Raw genomic sequence first — 18,240 nt, forward strand, 5'->3', positions numbered from 1 at the left:
TCGAAAACTATAAGAACACAGAACAGCTTTTAATTTTTGAGAGGGTTGAGATAATTCACTGTTGCCCTTCTGCAGAAATTTACAATCAGCCTGGATCAAAGACAAGTGCTCCTGACAGTTTCTAAGCCTGAACACAATGCAGAGCTTCCTCGTGCAACTAGGACGCTAGTGAGGACAGTGAAAACATTCCCGAGAGGAACGCTCCCAGTGCAGGCCACCAGGGCTGGCAAGGGGGGTGAGGAGGTGGTAATAAGACAGCATTTGAAAGGCTGTTTCCTGGGAGAGGAATTACACTCGTTTGGTGCTAACCTAGAGGACAGAACCCAAGATGAACACGTGGAAAACTACAGGGAGAAGAGCTTTGGCTCAACGTAAGAACAATCTTAGAATAATCAGAGCTTCCAAAAATGAAACACCTTGGGAGGTAGTGAATTCCCTGCCACTGGAGGTGTGTTAAAGAGCCCTGGTGGAGCAATGGTTAAATGCTCCGCTGCTAACCGAAAGGTCAATGGTTTGAACCCACCAGCCGCTCCACAGGAGAAAGATGTGGCAGTCTACTTCCATAAAGATTACAGCCTTGGAAATCCTATGGGGCAGTTCTACTCTGTCCTTACAGGGTCACTATGGGTCAGAATTGACTCAAGGCAACGGGTTTGGTTTTTGTTTTTGGAGGTGGGTAAGCAGGAGCTACATGCATCAGCCCTGGGGGAGGGCGAGGAAGAAGGAGCATGGAGGAACACTGCGCACCCCCCCGCCATTCCCACTTCAACCAGATCTCAACTATATTCAACCATAATGCCACTTCAGCCATCAACTATGATCCTTTGGTATGTTGGACTTCCACACAGGACTTAGTTTGAAGGAAAACGTATCATTAATAAAAACAAGCGTAAGCCCCCAGGTGGAAGACACAACGCGCTGCCCACTCACCGTACTGCCTGTGGCTGGCGAACTCGAGCCCCAGGGACGACTCAAAGAGGGTGTCATCTGAGTTACAGCCTACGGTGAAAACAGAGCTGATGAGGCAAGGGCTCACGAACATGCACAGGAAACCTGGCCCTCTGTCAGATGGCCAACTCTGGATTTGTCAGCTGCTCGAATAGTGAGTGACGTATCCAGCTTCTGGGGATAAGGAGGGGAGCATGGATGGTGCCTTGGGGACCTGCCTCCCCTGACTTCTCCTGCTGGGTCAGCCCTACCACTGCGACTCCTACCTGATTTAACTTTAAATCACACTTCTGCTGTCCACGTTGGTCTTGGAGGCTCTCCTCAGGTATCTAAGGAGCCTTGGCTGTCTGCTTATATTTAACAGCTGTGTACTATACACTGACCGGGGCTTCCATTGGGCTTCACCCAGCGAGATCTGACAGCCATTCTGTTGGGAATCTCTCAGGCTAATCAGATTCCTCAAAGACTATCTCGATCCCCTAACTAGAGGTGTGAACCTGGCTACCGGCATCCTGGGAGACAGGTGGGCGAACAGAGACGGGTGGGTGGGGAGTGTGAGCGTGTCAACATTCAGTCTGCAAACTTCCACTGCATGCCCTTGTTTCCGGTACAGTACACCACCTCAGCCGGGTCTGTGACCTCCAGGTCAGGGATGCTCAATTGACCCTCTAGACAATAAACCTGCAGACTTCTACCAAGGTGGGGTAGGGGCAGCTGCCTGGCTTCAGTCCAAACTCTGGTTCTCTGCCCTACCTCCACCTCCTTCTGGACCTACTTGGTGCCACCCATTCCTGAACACCGATGACAGACGGTTCTGATGCTTTCTCCATCGCCAGCTGAGAATGGTTAAGTCCTTGCCCCAAAGTCACACAGCTGGAAAGCAGAGCTGAGATATGAACTTGTGTCTGAATGATGTCAAAGTCCATCCGTTGCTTAACTGCTCTGCTTACCACCACTCAGCCTTGGAGGGGGAGAGACCCATCTTGCCTCTGACAGCCTGGGGTCTTTAGGAAGGACCCCGGCTCCAGTTGCTCTCCTGGCTCTGAAAGGGGCCCATGACTCACCCTTGGTGCGGCCTGGGTGCCGGGAGATAGGGGTGGAGCTGGAAGGGGTTGTAGTGATGACTGAGGTGGCACAGGTCCGGGTGCCCAGCTCTGCAGGCCAGGACTTCACAGCTGGGTCAGTGGGGGTGTCCGTGTGGTCCACACTGCCTCCATGTGGGGACCCTCGCTTCGCTTTTGGATCCCCGGGGCCTGGGCCAGAAAAGGACATGGAGAAATGAAGCTGCAAGATCCTATGCCCTGGCTGGGCCACCATCCCAAGGCCTAGAAGCAGAGGCAGAAGGGCACACAGACCACAGGACACAAGCGGGGCTGCAGTTTAAACAGGAGGGGGCCTGACTACGGGCCTGTGTTGGGAGGCCCCATGAGGCTGGCTCTGGAGCAAATGAGGGGGTCACACCACGAGCTGTGAAAGACTGAAAGAAAATAAAAGGGAACTCAAGGCAGTCCAAAATATCAGCTACGGGGCCACCTCCTATGGAACGCTGCAACTCAAACCTCCACTTTAAAAAGCTCCTAACACCATTGCTGAGCATTTTGATCAAAGATTCCACAGAAGAATCCTGATCAAAAGGGGGGAAATGCAGAACAGAATTTCAAATTTGTGCGGAATTCAGGCTTTCTGGAGCCATGGAGGCTGGGTGAACCCTCGAAACTATTGCCCTGAGATAATCTTTAAACCTTACACCAAAAATAACAGCCCCTGAAGTCTTTGTAAAACCAGACAATAGTTTAGCTTAACTAGTAAAGAATGTGTGCCTTGAGCATTACGCTCTTTTAAGATCTATAAGGGATCAAATTGACAACTCAAAAGATCAGAGAGGAACCTTAGGGGACAGTAAGTTGATGTTAATGAGGAGGAACAACTCAGAAAAGGAGGGGAGAACAGTTGTGTATATAATCAGTATCAATGAATTGTACATACAGAAACTGTTGAATTGGTGTAGGTTCTGCTGTATCTATTCTCAACACCAACAGAAAATAAAATCTCAACAAAAAAGGGGGGCGCTCCTAATAGAAACCTGCTTGGGACCACGCCGGACCTGTGGCCGCAGCTGTGAAGCCCCAGGGTGTGTGTCCTACCAACTGGCTTCAGTTATGATTTGAAAAAGAAGTTTACTGCCAACCTAATGATGTTTTCTTAAAAAAAGAAGGCAAGAAAGAAAATCTGTGCATGGTCAAATTGACTGCAGGGTGATTTTACCTTATACCTCGTGCTTTTCTGCAGCCTCTAGATTTTCTACCACGAACATGTACTCTCGACAAAATTAAATAAAATCATATTAAAAAACAAAACAAACAAAAAAACCCAACTACCCACTAGGAAAGAGAATGGGTCCTCCACATACAAAACACAGATGACCACGCTCCCTGTTCCCAACGGCTGGCCAAGCCTTTTGTAAAATGTCCCATCCCAGGCACCCCAAGAGCTGTGGACCTGGAGATGCACCGTGGAGATTCAGGCCTATGACCCGTTCTTCTGCAGACTGACCGCGTCTGCCCACTTGGCATTCACAGTCTGGGCTCACTGTGCAGTTTTAAGCGTCTGCATCTTGCAATTTGAAATAAGGAGCAAATTTGGACTTTGAAAGATAACCTTGATGAGAAGCAAGATTCAAGTCTGGTGGAATGAATGGAAACTGATCACCCGGCAGGTGAAGTTAGAATGAGGACCCAATGGAGGGGAGGCAGGATGAGCGAACAGTTAGCATGAATGTCAGGGAAACAGCACAAGACCCAACCACAGGTTGAGAGGACAGAGGTCTGGAGGGCCAGGCAACGTGGCAGCCCAGGGTGCCCAGGTAAGGCTCATGGGATAGTCAGCGGCACATGAATCAACTTTAGCATTTCTGTAGTTACATATTTATTTTTACAATTACCTTGTTTTTATGGTGTAGTGATTTTCCATTTGCTACAAGTACCAGCTGCCATCAAGTCGACTCTGACTCACGGTGACCCCATGTGTGTCAGAGTAGAACTGTGCTCCATAGGGTTTTCAGTGGATGATTTTTCAGAAGTAGATTGCCAGGCCTTTCTTCTGAGTCACCTCTGGGTGGACTCGAACCTCCAACCTTTGGGTCAGCGGCCAACTGAGCATGTTAACCATCTGCACCACCCAGGGACTCCTTCTCATTTACAGGACTGATAGAATCTTTCCTTTTTAAAACAAATTTATAGGAAAACTGTGAGCCAATTTAAGGCAGATGTGTATGCAATCATACAGGTGGCATGAGGATATGGCAAGAACATGCAGATGGTACCAGAAAGGCTGAAGGTGGGAAATACTGCAGTAGCTAAAGGCCTCCGCTGACCAGTGATGTGTGATGTCCCTTCTGTCCACTACTGCTTTCATTTCAGCATCCAGGTGCCAGATATCAACAGCACAGTCACAAAACTTCATTCAGGGCTGGCCTCTGGCTCAGCACAATTAATCCAATTTTTCAAACGGCTTGAACAGAGCAATAAATTCTCCAAAACACAGAACATGGCTAAAGAAGGGTCTTGTTATCAAAAGCCAACAATGCAGCGCTCTGACAAAGACAGAGGAGAGAAGGGCAGAGGTTTGAATTTTTGCTGCTTAAAAAGCCTCACTTGGCCGAGGCTGCAGAGTTTAGGAAGCAGAGGAAGCAACAACTGACCAGTCCACTTTACATGCGGGCACGATGGAAGCCTGCAGGCACAAGCGTGCACACGAGAGCATATGGCCGTGCAACTTACTGAGTGCGGACATCCTGGCCCGAGATGGACATACGCGTGGGCACGTATGTCCCGAGGCTCCCCTAAAACTGTGCCGCCCTGAAGAAAGGTCCACAGAGTGTGACAACTCATCTTCCATTTTGAACTCAGAATCCACGCTGGCTACTTTGGGCTCGGCTTGGAAGTGGGGTCAGGGGTCCATTACAGGTCATGTGGCCTTTAGGTACTGTTTTTTGTTTTTTTAAATTTCAGAAATGAAGGATACATGATGAAGACACATGATACAGGAAAGGATTAGAAATCTCCGATTGCTGAGAAAGAGAGAGACTCGTTAGGGGAGGACGGGATGTCGGAGGAAGACCAGAACCACAGGCGTTTAGAGATAGCTGGGTGAGTCGTTGGAGACTTGTCTTTGTCCTTGCTTTTGCTTCTCAAAAAGGGACTCTTTTTGCGCTGAGATGCTAAAGTGTTATCACCCGGATAACCCAAAAGAGGAAAGAAAAAAGAATAAAAACAAATAAATGAAATATCCAATAACAAATGAATCTAAATGAGTTAAATGTATTTAGGAAGTCACAATCCTGCTCCAGCCAGGAAAGACAGAAACAATACCCCACACTCAGACCAGAACTGGGGCTCAGTGGATCATTTATGCTCTGACTCCATTTAATCAGTGTAGTGGCATCTTAAGGCCAACAATTGACTTACTCAGCACATGAGGAGAATTACACATTGCCCAAGGAGTCAATGGCTCAGGCTGCTTTTCAATTTCAGTGTGTTAAATTATTAAATCAGAATGTTTATTAATTTAGGAGCCGCTTCTCTTACTCGTCTATTTTAATGACAGGGCGGCCGACAATTCAGCTCACACACCCCGCCTACTCCCCTTCAAAGGCCTCAGAAACACTGCACGGTATGTTTCTGGCCCACTATAATGGAAGTCTACCTGAAGTATCCACTAATAATTTTTCTATCTCTAAAATAACCTCTCTTAACAGAATGTGTTTTAAAAAAATGATTAAAACACCTCTTTTCAAACTAACAAAACCCCTCATCAACACCAAGAAGAACCATTAATTCCCTTTTAGATCTCCAACACGTCCTCCAAACCAATCCCACACTTTCTGGTCTTTAAATGATAAGAGTCTTATCAAAGCAGCCAATTGATCTAACTCACGTGAAACGATTTAACCCATTGCTGACTCTTAGGATTAAAGATGATGCCAAAACCAAAAACCAAACCCCCTGCCATCGAGTTGATTCTGACTCATAGCAACCCTGTAGGACAGAGTAGAACTGCCCCATAGGGTTTCCAAGATAATGCCAGAACCTGTTATTTCTTTCCCACAGTGCCACCTGGTGGCCAAGGCTCACACCACATGATGTTGTTGGGTGCTGTCCAGTCAATTCCGACTCATTGTGACCCCACATGACAGGGTTTCCTAGGCTGTACTCCTTACAGGAGCAGGTCGCCAGGTCTTCCTCCAGCAGAGCTAGAGTGGGTTTGAACCACCAATCTTTTGGTTAGCAGCTGAGCGCTTAACCATTGTGCCACTAGGGCTCCTTTACACCACACAATACGGGGCCGCTTTCTTCAATGCTGGTATCCCTGGTGCCTGGCCCAGGGCTGGCTCTAAGCAGGAGCTCAGCAAAGTGTTTCTGCAGCATCTTCGTGGACCCTGAGCTGGAGGCAGTGCACGTAGCAGCTATGAGCTCAGGTTTGGATCCCAATTCTACCATTTCCTACAATGGCAAGCGTTTAACTTCGCAGAGCCTCACTTTCTCAGCCCTGCAACAGAGATAATGGCCATGCCTACCCCGATGGGCAGTTAGGACTAACCGAGATAAACAAAGCATGGCAAGCAGCCCAGGGAGTGCCAACAAATAGTTGCTGCTATTAATAATCATTACTGACCTGCTCATTCATGGAGCAGTTTAACATGTGCAAGCAGTTTTCCCTCTGAAGGTTTTCCTAACTCAACTAGGCTTACTATAGTGAGGGCTCGTCTGCTAGCCAAAAGGTTGGCGGTTCGAACCCACCAGCCGCTCGGTGAGAGAAAAATGTGGTAGTCTGCTTCCATAAAGATTACAGCCTTGGAAACCCTATGGGGCAGTTCTACTGTGTCCTACAGGGTCGCTATGAGTTGGAATAGACTTGATAGCAACAGGTTTCTCAATTCAACTTTTTTTTTTAAAAAAGTTGAGATAACATATATAAAAAAATTAAACAACAGCCAATATGAAAACCTGAAGCAACAGAACCCCTCTGAACAGAAGCAATGCTAAGCTTCAGTATCATTCACCTGTGTGTAAGCCTTTTACCTAATCCTAACCCCTGTGAAGGACGGGAGTGCCAGCATTCGTCCCCAAACAAGGCATGTGTACGTGCACACATTTCTCTTCTGCATATGGAAGTGGCACCACAAGTACTTGTAGCGGTGACCATAACCCCCAAAGGCTCATCACGTCACCCTCAGAAGATGGCTTGGCACTGGCCAGGGGAGTTGGACGATGCACAGGGGTCTCAGGCATAGGCTTGATCTTCAGAAAGTCCTGGTGTCCTTCACGAAAACGTATGTACTCACAATGCAGGCCCAGCATAAATAATCCATAAAGGATATTTAAAAGTAAATTTGCAAATCAGATAATGTTTAGGGTAACTACTGTGTTTGATCAATGCTACAATGCATTTTTTCCAATCCTGAATGTCGCTGAAATCAGCACGCTTCTTGGAGTCAAGGATGTCTTATAGTTACCACTGGCCAGGTGGCACTGTGACAAAATACCAATTCATTTTGCTTTTAGGAGTATGCATAAAAATCTGTCTCATTAAGGCGCTCAGAAGAGCTCTTTCAGCAAGAGTTAATAAAAATTCTGCTTGATAAAGCACTGCCTCATTTTATTGTCAGTGTTCTTCCTCCCAGTGGGATATAAAATAATTGTGCATCTTGTAATTGATGGCCTCTTAAGTTCAATGAAATACAGCATGATACAATGAAACACTGTATTCTTATTTCAGAACCTCTGGTAAACCCCAAACCAGGGCACTCAGTGAAAGATAAACTGCCCAGGGCTGGTAGGGTACAAGTCCAGACCAGGCTGGAGAAGAAACCCTAACGGGCCTTTCGAAGTGATACAACAGTAGAAACACACAAGGACTTTCTAAAGATCTTGTATACGCAGGGGAAAAAAAAAAAAAAAACCAAACCCGTTACCATCAAGTCAATTCCAACTCATAGCGACCCTATAGGACAGAACAGAACTGCCCCACAGAGTTTCCAAGGAGCGCCTGGTGGATTCGAACTGCTGACCTTTTGTTTAGCAGCTGTAGCACTTAACCACTATGCCACCAGGGTTTTCCCTGGGATCTCCTTACAGAAATAGCTCACTAGAAATCTTTGACACATACAAGGGAGCTGGAAGAAACTACAGTATTGTACTTGTCTCTATGGTGCCTGCATGAGTATCACCTTTGGATATCAAGTACCTACCACAGGCTACTCCAAGTGATGCTTCTTGTCTAAAATAACAAAATTGTTACAGGACAAAATCGCCACAACAATGACATTAATTTCTTTTTTTTGCTGGGTTAATAACATACCTAAGTAGGAGGCATGCACGAATGTACACACACTCTCCACACTCCCACACACAAGCACAAACACACCCATCCACGTTCCCACATATGCACACAAATACATATACCCTTCCACGTTCCCATACACCCATACACACACCCTCCACGTTCCTGCACACATGCACGTACATACCCCTCCACGTTCCTGCACACACATGCACACTCTCCACATTTCCATTAGTGCACAAGCATGCACACACTTCTTCATGTTCCCACACACACATGCACATCCTTCCACGTTCCCCGCCCCCACGCACATACACACACCCTTCTGGTCCCACACGTGCACGCACATACACACACTTTCCACATTCCTGCACACACACATATCCTTCCATGTTCCTGCACCCACGCACATATACACATACCTCTCCACGTTCCTATACATGCATGCACATACACACACCTTCCATGTTCCCACACACACCTAGGCATATACACGCCCTTCCATGTTCCTGCACACGTACGTACACACACACCCTCCACTTTCCCACACATGCACGCACATACACATGTGCTCACACACACCATCTCATTCTACTCTCACCAATGAACGAATCATTTAGAACATCCTCTTTGTTACCCCACTGCACTGAGGTCACCCACCCCTACCTTTTCCCACAGGCCCATTGTGGGAGTCTCGCTCTTCTGCACAGTTTGACCCTGACGGGACGGTCTCCAGGATCTCCGGCTGTGATCTGAGAGGCTGAGAAGCAGGTGGCGAGTTCGGGTCTGAGGATTCCAGCTGCCAGGATGGACTGTCTGTGGTCGATTTTGACCGTTCTCTAGACCCCTCTTTCTTTGGCTTAATGAATTTAACTAAGGCTTTGGCTCCAATCCAGTGGTTTTTCCTAGGTAGAGGGAGATTTTTAGAAGGACACATGGACATCGCGCACACCCTGGCAGTTCACTGGGTTACCTGCTGTAGGCTGGGGTTTCCATCACCAGCCTGGGGAGTCTAGCCGTTAATTTGGGGTTCAGACACGATGGCGCTTATCACCATCACTACGACCACTGTCCTTGGGGCTCTGGAGGTGGAGTATCATCCCAGTTAGGCACAGGCCAGGGGTTGCAGAGGTGGGCATTGTGGTAGAAATCCACATCAGTCTTGAAAAAGAGAACTCAAAGGAAGCTGTGTCAGCCCCTGCTCATCCGTGCAGTCAAGGAAGTGGTGCTGTGCTAACCTAGATGGCAGTTTCTCTCTCAAAATGTCCCATTTTCAGGAGCAGATTGAAGAACCTTCTCACTTTCTGCTAAAGTTAATAAGTAGAGTGAGCTGGCATCTTTGACACTCCCTGGCCCAGAGGAACCTGGGTGAAGGGGGAGAGGGCCAAGGAGAGTGGGCTATGTGAAATGAAGCAGTGAATCTACAGAGTAAGCAACAGAGGTGCAGCCTGCTGGCGAGAAGACATTCTCATAGAACGGAAGGAGAACCACACCTGGGTTACGATCCTGACTCTGAGCCAAATAGCCCTGTGTGTTACGCAAACCCCTCAACCTTCATGGGCCTCATTTCCATATCTGTCAGAGAGAAGGATGAAGATCTGAAGTTCTATGGTTCTATGGTTTCAGTGCAGAGCCCAAGGGCTTCGTGTGATTCTGACTTTGAGGCTGGGTGCCCTGCAGAAGGACAGACGCTGGGGCTCAGGGACCTGGGACAAGGGGAGGCCCTGCTGTGTGGATGGGTCTGCAGGGACAGAGCCAGCTCCACAACCACTTGCTCGCTGCTGCCTGGAGAAAAGAACGTGTTTACAGAGCTGCCCTGGGGCCCAGTGAATCCAGAGGAATTCACATGAGGCCAAAAAGCTCCCATGTTTGAAGACTGTGGGTGCTGATCCAGGCGGCCTACCCAAGCTCCCTTCCCCAAACAGGAACCCGGTTGTCTGCCATGGCAAAAACTGACAAGGCAGCCCCACCATCCTGCTTTAATGACCACCAAGGCGCTCTGCCCGTGAGGGCTCGTGGCTAAAACTAAGCCTGGTCTCATCAAGGTCAGCTGGCATTAGCCATTCCTCCCAGGACAGGCTCCCAAAAGCGTGGAAGACGGAGCTGAAAGGATGTCTCAGCGGTCAGATTCAGGAGGGACCTGCACACAGAAGACACTGCATACAACAGATGGCATGGGACCCACACTGGACACTGCTCTAGGTGACGACAGGTCACCCTACTCATGAAAAAGGAAGCTTTTCTGTTCAGTGTTTAAGTCACCCAAACTTAAGTCAACTCACTTCTTTGGAGCAGGATCATAGAACTTGTACTGATCCATGATTTTTTCTTCCAGTTTTTCCTTATGTCTCCGTAAGGCATTTAATTTGTCTCTGGGAATAGACAGGGAAAAAAAAAAAAATCAAATCTCAATCTGATTTTAAATTAAACACGGAGGGAACAGCCTTGTGTATTTGTTGATCATCCCAGCAGGGGCTCAATTTTGCTCAGGATTCAGACATGATGGTGGTCTGGGCCATCACAGTCATTGAGTTGGGAGCATTTGAGATGGGGTCCAGGAAGCCCTGTTACCTTGCGGAGACATATTTACTACAAAATGTTAAGGTCTAGCTGTAAGTGAGCTTGTGGGGTCAAGCCTCAAACCATTTGAAAACTCAAGCCTGGAAGCCCCAAGAACTTTCCAGCCGGGTCATTTAAGGCTTTGGGCATTCTGGGGACAGACACAGGGCTAGCTCCTGGGCGTGCACGTTCACAATATCCTGGGGAGGGGGGTTCTCTGGGGAGTTGGATGGACATTGAGGCTGAAAAAGTCAGTTCAGCAGGGTGGAAATGGTGAGAGCGCTGACACACTGTGGGGACTGTAACCAATGACACGGAACAATCTGTGTAAGAATTGTCGAATGGGAATCTAATTTGCTGTGAAAATTTTCTTCTACAACACAATAAAATATTCAAATAAAAGTCAATTGAGAAGCAATATTTTATTTTCCAGAACTGCAGGAAATTAAATAAAATTTGTAACAATTTTTTTAATTAAAAAAAAAAGTCAGTTCAGCCAAGTCAAACCTCCGGTTTGGGGCCATTCCAACACTGGGTTTCTGTTAGCACTCCCATGGGAGCAAACTCAAAAGTTTTCAGGGGCCAGACAGAGAAGATAATGAGCAGAGCGGGCCTGGGAAAGACTAGAGGGAGTGGTGGGGACTGTGGCGAGCTGGAGCATGTGTGCTGCCAGCTCGAGCAGATCTCTGCCACATGGGAATGCAGACTGAGGGGGCAGATCTCCCAATTTTTTCAGAGACGCCAGAAACCCATGTTATAAAGCAAAATCTCCTGATTTCTAAATGTAGGAAACCGGTTCACCCTCAGAGCGAGGGCCCAAAAAGATACATCTTGAGCCTTGGGTGCTGCAGGGCACCTCGATTCTACAGAGGAGATCCTGGCCCTCCTGATCCGAAGGGAATGCTCTTGCGGTTTCATCTTAGGGAGTCACAGGGGCTGCACATGTGGGTGCATGCTACCCAATGCTGCCCCCAGGACCCAGGACACCCAGACTCATGTCCTGGCCTGCCTCTCGCCACCTGTGAGGTCTCGGCAGCTCAGACCCCCGGCTTCCATGCTTGAAAATGAGGGCTCAGCTCCCCAGTCGTGACGTTCCCGGGGTCCCGCCCAAACCAAGCTCCCCTCATCTCCCCAGTTCATCATGAAGTGAGCAGCCTGTGCAAAGCGACAGCTTCTCAAACCACTGACGACACTGCGTGGGCTCAACATCTGAGCTCTGCTATTCTGTCCTCACCACAGTGCCACCTGGCTGCACCCTTCGGGCACTCTCTGGGTGTTTGGCTCCATAGACAGGACAAACTTAGAGTGGATGTCACGCCCCTCCCTGACCCCGAACGGCGCTCCGGGAAGCTTGCCACCTACTGGCCTGGTGCAGATACTGTCTAATGCAAACGTGTCATCAAGTAGCAGCACCCTGGGTACCAGGCTCCTCCTCCTCCTGGTTAGTACCTGCCCAACCTCTGCTGGCAAACTTCATCAGATGGATTACAGAGGGGCAGCTTCAGGCAACTGTCAGATCTACCCCTAAATTACAACATGGTTTCAAACATACATCATCCTTTGGTAGGAGATGAACAAGAAGCAGATGGGGAAGAATGATGAAGAAGCGCCGTCACTTCAGAAAGCACTGAGAAGGTGGACTGGTGGCCCCCATGACCAGGTCCCTCCACAATGTGCTTCTTTTCCCCTTGCCCACACTTGCCGCCGATATGCTGGCATGCCGGGTTGCTGGGCCAGCCATTCCCAATGTCGTGCAAGAACAGTTCAACTGTCGCAGCACGGAGTGGTGAAAATCGCTCTGGATTATCAACTGCTTACGTCACTAGGCTTCCAAACCACAAGGTTTCCATCATGAGGGCTCTTCCTCTTATCCTCTATTTCTGGAAACTTCCTAAATCCTGCTACTCTAACCAGTCAACCAGTTGCCCTTGAGTCTATTCCAACTCCCAGTGACCCCATGTGTGTCAGAGTAGAACTGTGCTCCATAGGGTTTTCAGTGGCTGATCTTTCAGAAGTTGACTGCCAGGCCTTTCTTCTGAGGTGCCTCTGGGTGGACCCAAACCTCCAGTCTTTCAGTTAACAGCCGAATGAGTTAATCATTTGCACCACCCAGGGATCCACTACCACGCTGGATCACTTCGAAACCTTCCTGATGAATCCAAAGTCTAGCCTGGCACGGAAGCCTTCCACAACTGAGCCCACTTCCCTTTCCAGCCTTCTCCCCGATCTCCCAGCACATTCCTGGCACCCAGACCCCTTGCTGCACTCCACCTCTATACCCCTCCACCCGGCTGGCTCCCTCCCCACCTCGTCTCAGTGGCAGAACCCGAATTCCCACCACTCTTCCTTCCATGCCTCCGTTTAACTCTTGGACATCGGCCCAGCCTTGGCCATACCTCTCTCATATCATCCCTACTAGTTATGGCTACCAGGAAACTAGCTCTGTGCACCCTGCATGACCTACACCAAAGCTGGCACTGCAGAAATACCAGTGAGAGCAGCTGCAAGATACCAGCAACTCACTCTGCAGACAATCTAGGGGGAAGCAGGCACCGACAAGGAAGGAATGGGCGTACAGCACTCATTCTCAGACTTCTATCTGAACTGCGGCCCTGATGCCGCTCGTCAGCACTGTCATGTTTCAGGAGTTAACATCACTCCACAGGCAAATGAAGCCCAGAAGCTTTTGGTGACGGGCTTTGAAAAGCAAACAAAAATAAGCCACCATCCCTACTTCCAGAAATCTAGAACCATTCTAGGGAAACTAAGAGCGTGTGAGTTGGTGGATGGTCTGTCCGCTGGCTCTCAGGACACTAACGGGCCCAGGAGGCTGTTCTTTGCCCAGAATGCCATGGGTCCTGGCATGGGGCAAGGGAAGCAGGACCTCCAGAAGCAGAGAACTCATTACTGCGATAAACCAGGGGGAGGAGGGGCTCAGGGGCCTCTTAGTGGACGGGGTATCACCCACTACACTATAAAAGCAACCTATCCTCCTTACATGTACTGCTTCTGCTCCTCGTGGTACTGCTCCTTGTTCTCCATGTTCTGCTCCAGAAGCATCTGGTTCTGCTGGCTCAACAGCTGGATCTGGCTCAGGAGGTGATGGTTTTCTTCCTCCAAGTTCCCCTTGAGACGGGAAAGCAGCTACAACAGACCAACAATGCCTCAAACACCATGATTCCACTGCTGGGAATCTATCTGCACAAAGATGTTCATCTCAGTGTTACCTACACTAGTGAAGACTTGAAAAGGACTAACACAGCCATTCACATGGGAATGGCCGAGTTCCCTCTGCAATGGCACTGTCCAATATGGTGGCCACCGGCAACATGTGGCTACCGAGCACTTACAATGCAGCCGGTCTGAATTGAGATGTGCTGTAAGCGTAAGACACGTATTTATATATATACATATATATAAACAATTATTAATGAATGTTTTATTGATTACATGTTGAAATGATACCTTAGATACGTTTAAATAAAATATTAAAATTACCTGTTTCTTTCTACTTCATAAATACGGCTACTGCAAAATTTTTAATTATGTATGTGGTTTCCATATATTTCTACTAGAAAGTTTTGGGTTGGCATACTTTTTTCTGAAAAGAGCCAGGTAGTAAACATTTTAGGCTTTCCAGGCTAAACAGTACAGCCTCTGTTGAACTACTCAATTCTCCCACTGTAGCACAAAAGCAGTCACAGACAATATGTTTACAAACGGGCATGGGGATATTCTAATAAAACTTTATTTATGGACACTGACAAATGGATTTCATATAACTCTCACCTGACACAAAATATTATTCATTTAATTTTTTTCCCCAACCATAAAAACCATTCTTAGTTCACAATACACAAAAACGGGAGGAGGACTGGATTTGGCTCTTGGACTGAATTTTGCCAACTCATGCACTAGGATATTATCATGGTGCAGTAGGAAAACCAGAATTTGGATGCTGAGAAGCTGGGTTTAAATCCACTAGTTACTAGGAAAGAGGATAGATCGCCCACCTCACAGGTTGTTGTGAGGATTAAATGAGACAACTGGCATAAGAACACAGCAAAATGCCCAGCAGACAAAGCGCGGAAACAGAGGTTGGTCCCTCCTCTTCACCCCATTAACAATTATGATCCTACCATTAAGGGAAAAAGCAAAATCCTCCCTACCCTGAATGAAACAATGTACAATTTATATACAAGGGGAACTGGAAAGGAAAAGGTGGTGGACTATGAGTGATTCTTCTTTTCATTAAAAACGCTTCCATTATTGTTGTAGTTATATTGTTTGGGCAATAAATACCATAATAAAAATATTATTTTTCACTTGATGTACTTGGAAGCAAATCACATCAAAGGCCTGGCAAGTCAGCTGTCTGCAGAATGAAACCATCCTTGGAAATGTGGCTTTGGCCCAATGGAAAGGCCCTGGGTGCGGCCACAGGTGCCAGGGTACCAGCAGCCCCGGGCCCCTCCTTTTGGCCTGCAGCCTGAGATCCGAGGGCCCCGGGGAGCTGTCACAGTGATGATGGGGCAGCTGTTCTTCCACCCCATTAGACCCCGGTATGCCAGGCAACAAACAAATCCACTCTGACAAATGGGAGTCCTTAAAAGAGGTGGGGGTGGAAAAGACAGAGAACAGACCCTCCCTCCACTTCTTTCCCTTTGCATTCATGAATGCTTAGCTTCTACCTGAGGCATGTGGGGGGGTTGGGGGGGGGGGGGGCTGGCTTCCACTGGACCTGCCGTTTCGTTGACCCCTGACCCACTGTCCCTGCCATGTCCCCTCACCTGGCCTTCTCTCAAGTCCTTAGCTCCAACATGACTAAATCATTGGTGGTCTACAAAAAGTCCTGTCCTCCCATTTCTGCTCATGTCAGTCCTTTCCCTGAAGTACCCCCCCATCTCTAGATCAGAGCAAATGCCAGCTAGTCCACATGGCATTCCCTGTAGCCCTGGCTGAAGTTGCTTCCTGGGACAGCACAGCCTGTTGGGCGCGGATTCCTCAGGGAACCGCCAGCTCTGACAGAGCAGATGCCCTTGCCTCAGCCCTGCATCCCCACCCCCAGTCCTGGGACAGGAGTCTCTCACCACAGGAGGCAGCCAGGAGATCAGGCTGGGTGACTGCAGACAAGGCACCTCAGCACCCTGGGCCTCACTCTCCTCGTTTGCGATGCCCCAGAGGGCTTCCACGAGGGCCAAAGGAATGTCGTGCATCCAGGGGGCTGTCTTGGAGGTGGGGTGGGACCTAGTCTCTCTTCCTACCAGAACCACATCTGTCGATCTTATATGCGCTGGGATTCTGCTTAAAATTTCATCTTAGGAAAGAGTTCTGCTGCTAAGAAAATAATTTCAAATCTACTGCACTAGAAAAACGGGGCACAGTGTTGCCCTCTAGAAGCTGGGGGACTCTGGGATCAGTTCCAGGCCTACCACCCCCTCCCTCAGGATCCTGAGCCAGAGTCGGCCACACAAGGGAATGGGGCAAAGCCATGGCACATCTCTAGAACAGCACAGCTACTGAGATTTAAAAATACGGACAGACAGTGTAGACACACCAAGAGGATTGATCTAATACAGTACTCAACGTTCCCACGGCATCTTCCCCCACCCTGCAAAAAGTAAAAGCCAAACGAAAACGTGTTTTCTAGCACATCCCAGCCCCAGTGGTGTCTCCCCTTCAAACACCTCTGGCCCACCTCCGCCTCTGGTCTACCTCCCCACTCAACCTCTGAATGCAGGACTCTGGCGAGGACCTGAGGCCGCCGTGCCCACGCCTCACCTCGCAGTGGGTGTGCAGCTTGGTCAGTGAGATGTCCATGCTCTGGTGCTGCTCCTTGAGCTCATCGAAGCGGGCCTGCCAGCGGTTCAGCTCCAGCTGCGAGTTGTTCAGTGAGGTTTTCAGCTCCTTCGTGTGGGCGTGCAGCTCCTCATACTCCGCCTTTAGCTGGTGGTGCAGGAAGCTGACTCTGCAGGGGAAGCCACGGGGCAAAGGGCTGAGGGCAGCTCCAAAGAGGTGACAGCCACAGACCTGGGCTCTGTCCCAGCTCTGCCGGCAGCAGGCTGTGTAACCTTAGGCAAAACCTTAACCTTTCTGGGCCTCGACTTCTTCATCTGTAAAACGAAGGAGTGGACTAAACTGGTGGTTCTCAAACTGTGTTACTTTGGCGTTCTATGAGGCACCCCAGGTGCCCCCACATTGGGCGGGATGAGACAGAACAGGCAGGCTCCAGCACTGTTTCTTCACAGCATCGCTGCTACCATTGGCTCTGCGTTTAGGGCTTTGGCATTTCTGCTTACTTTGGGGAAAAGGTTCTATTCTTAATTTTTGGAAAACACTGAACTAGAACTTTTTTGCTCTAAAATTCTGTCTATGTCCAGCTCTTTTCCCTTATTTCAAGCCCCTAATTTCAACTCATGAGATAAATAAAATATGAGACACCGGGGTGTTATGCAAATCCTCTAAATTATCATCATCATAATAACTATTATCCAACTGGGGTTTCTCGGAAGGAGATTTATACTACAAAGCTCAAATTACCAGGGGCCTGTAGATACAATCTGGGCACAGACATGTCCTGTTTGGCCTGCACTGCTTAATTCTTTTTTAATGAATCAGCTGCCAACATTTAAAAATTTGGAAGTTTCGTATCAACACACAGATGTCCAGCTTGTCTTGAAAAAAATAAAAACAAAAAGGATGACCTGCAGCCCAGGCCTGCCTCCTAGCTGACACCCGTCCCTGGAGCTGACAGGGGCTGCTCTTCTTGGTGGGGTAAGCGCTCCCTTTCGCTCCCTGTGGTCTAACGCTAGTACTGTCTCACCTGTGTGCTACCTGCCTGACCATGGAGGCATCTCAGCTCATAACTCCCCGTGCACATTAACATAGGTGTGGGGGGCGGGGGGAGCAGAGCTTCATGTGATCGCACCTTTGGAAGGAGACAAGACCTGGATTCAGGTCCTGACTCTGCCACTAACTAGAAGCAGTGAATTTAATCTCGACGTTACTTGATTTCTATGAGCCTATATCCTCATCTATTTAAAAAAAAAAAACAAACCCGCTGCTGTTAAGTCAATTCCAACTCACAGCGACCCTACGGGACAGAGAAGAACTGCCCCACAGGGTTTCTGAGGCCATAAATCTTTGTGGAAGCAGACTGCCATATCTTTCTCCGTAGCAGCGGCTAGTGTGTTCAAACTGCTGACCTTTCAGTTAGCAGCCAAGCGCTTTAACCACCGTGCCACCAGTGCTCTTTCATCTGTAAAAAAGAGATAATAATACTACCGCCTTCCCAAGATCGCTGTGTGACTGACAGGAAATGGGCGTGAACCTGTGCCTGACACAATCACCATGAACACATGGGTGGGAGGGGAGAATCACTGCACTTAGACA

The 18,240-nt window shown here is 48.6% G+C and overlaps 1 protein-coding gene across 4 annotated transcripts in view; it reads right to left on the minus strand.

Moving 5' to 3' along the window:
- The window catches only part of CCDC88C (coiled-coil domain containing 88C), a 159,449-nt gene that overhangs the window by 16,597 nt on the left and 124,612 nt on the right, over positions 1–18,240 (minus strand). For 2 of the 4 annotated variants that reach the window (XM_023731711.1, XM_023731710.1), the window contains 5 exons: positions 16,630–16,816; positions 13,847–13,992; positions 10,572–10,661; positions 8,956–9,194; positions 4,106–5,167 (listed from right to left, as the gene is read on the minus strand). In XM_023731711.1, the coding sequence (XP_023587479.1) occupies positions 5,001–5,167; positions 8,956–9,194; positions 10,572–10,661; positions 13,847–13,992; positions 16,630–16,816 (829 nt within the window). In that variant the 3' untranslated portion in view covers positions 4,106–5,000. Of the gene's footprint in view, positions 1–930; positions 1,000–2,012; positions 2,202–4,105; positions 5,168–8,955; positions 9,195–10,571; positions 10,662–13,846; positions 13,993–16,629; positions 16,817–18,240 lie in introns of those variants that run through there. The other 2 variants (XM_004376665.2, XR_002824166.1) reach the window with 2 other exon arrangements.

This window comes from Trichechus manatus, unplaced genomic scaffold (assembly GCF_000243295.1).
Source record: "Trichechus manatus latirostris isolate Lorelei unplaced genomic scaffold, TriManLat1.0 scaffold00045, whole genome shotgun sequence".
NCBI classification, from domain to species: domain Eukaryota; kingdom Metazoa; phylum Chordata; class Mammalia; order Sirenia; family Trichechidae; genus Trichechus; species Trichechus manatus.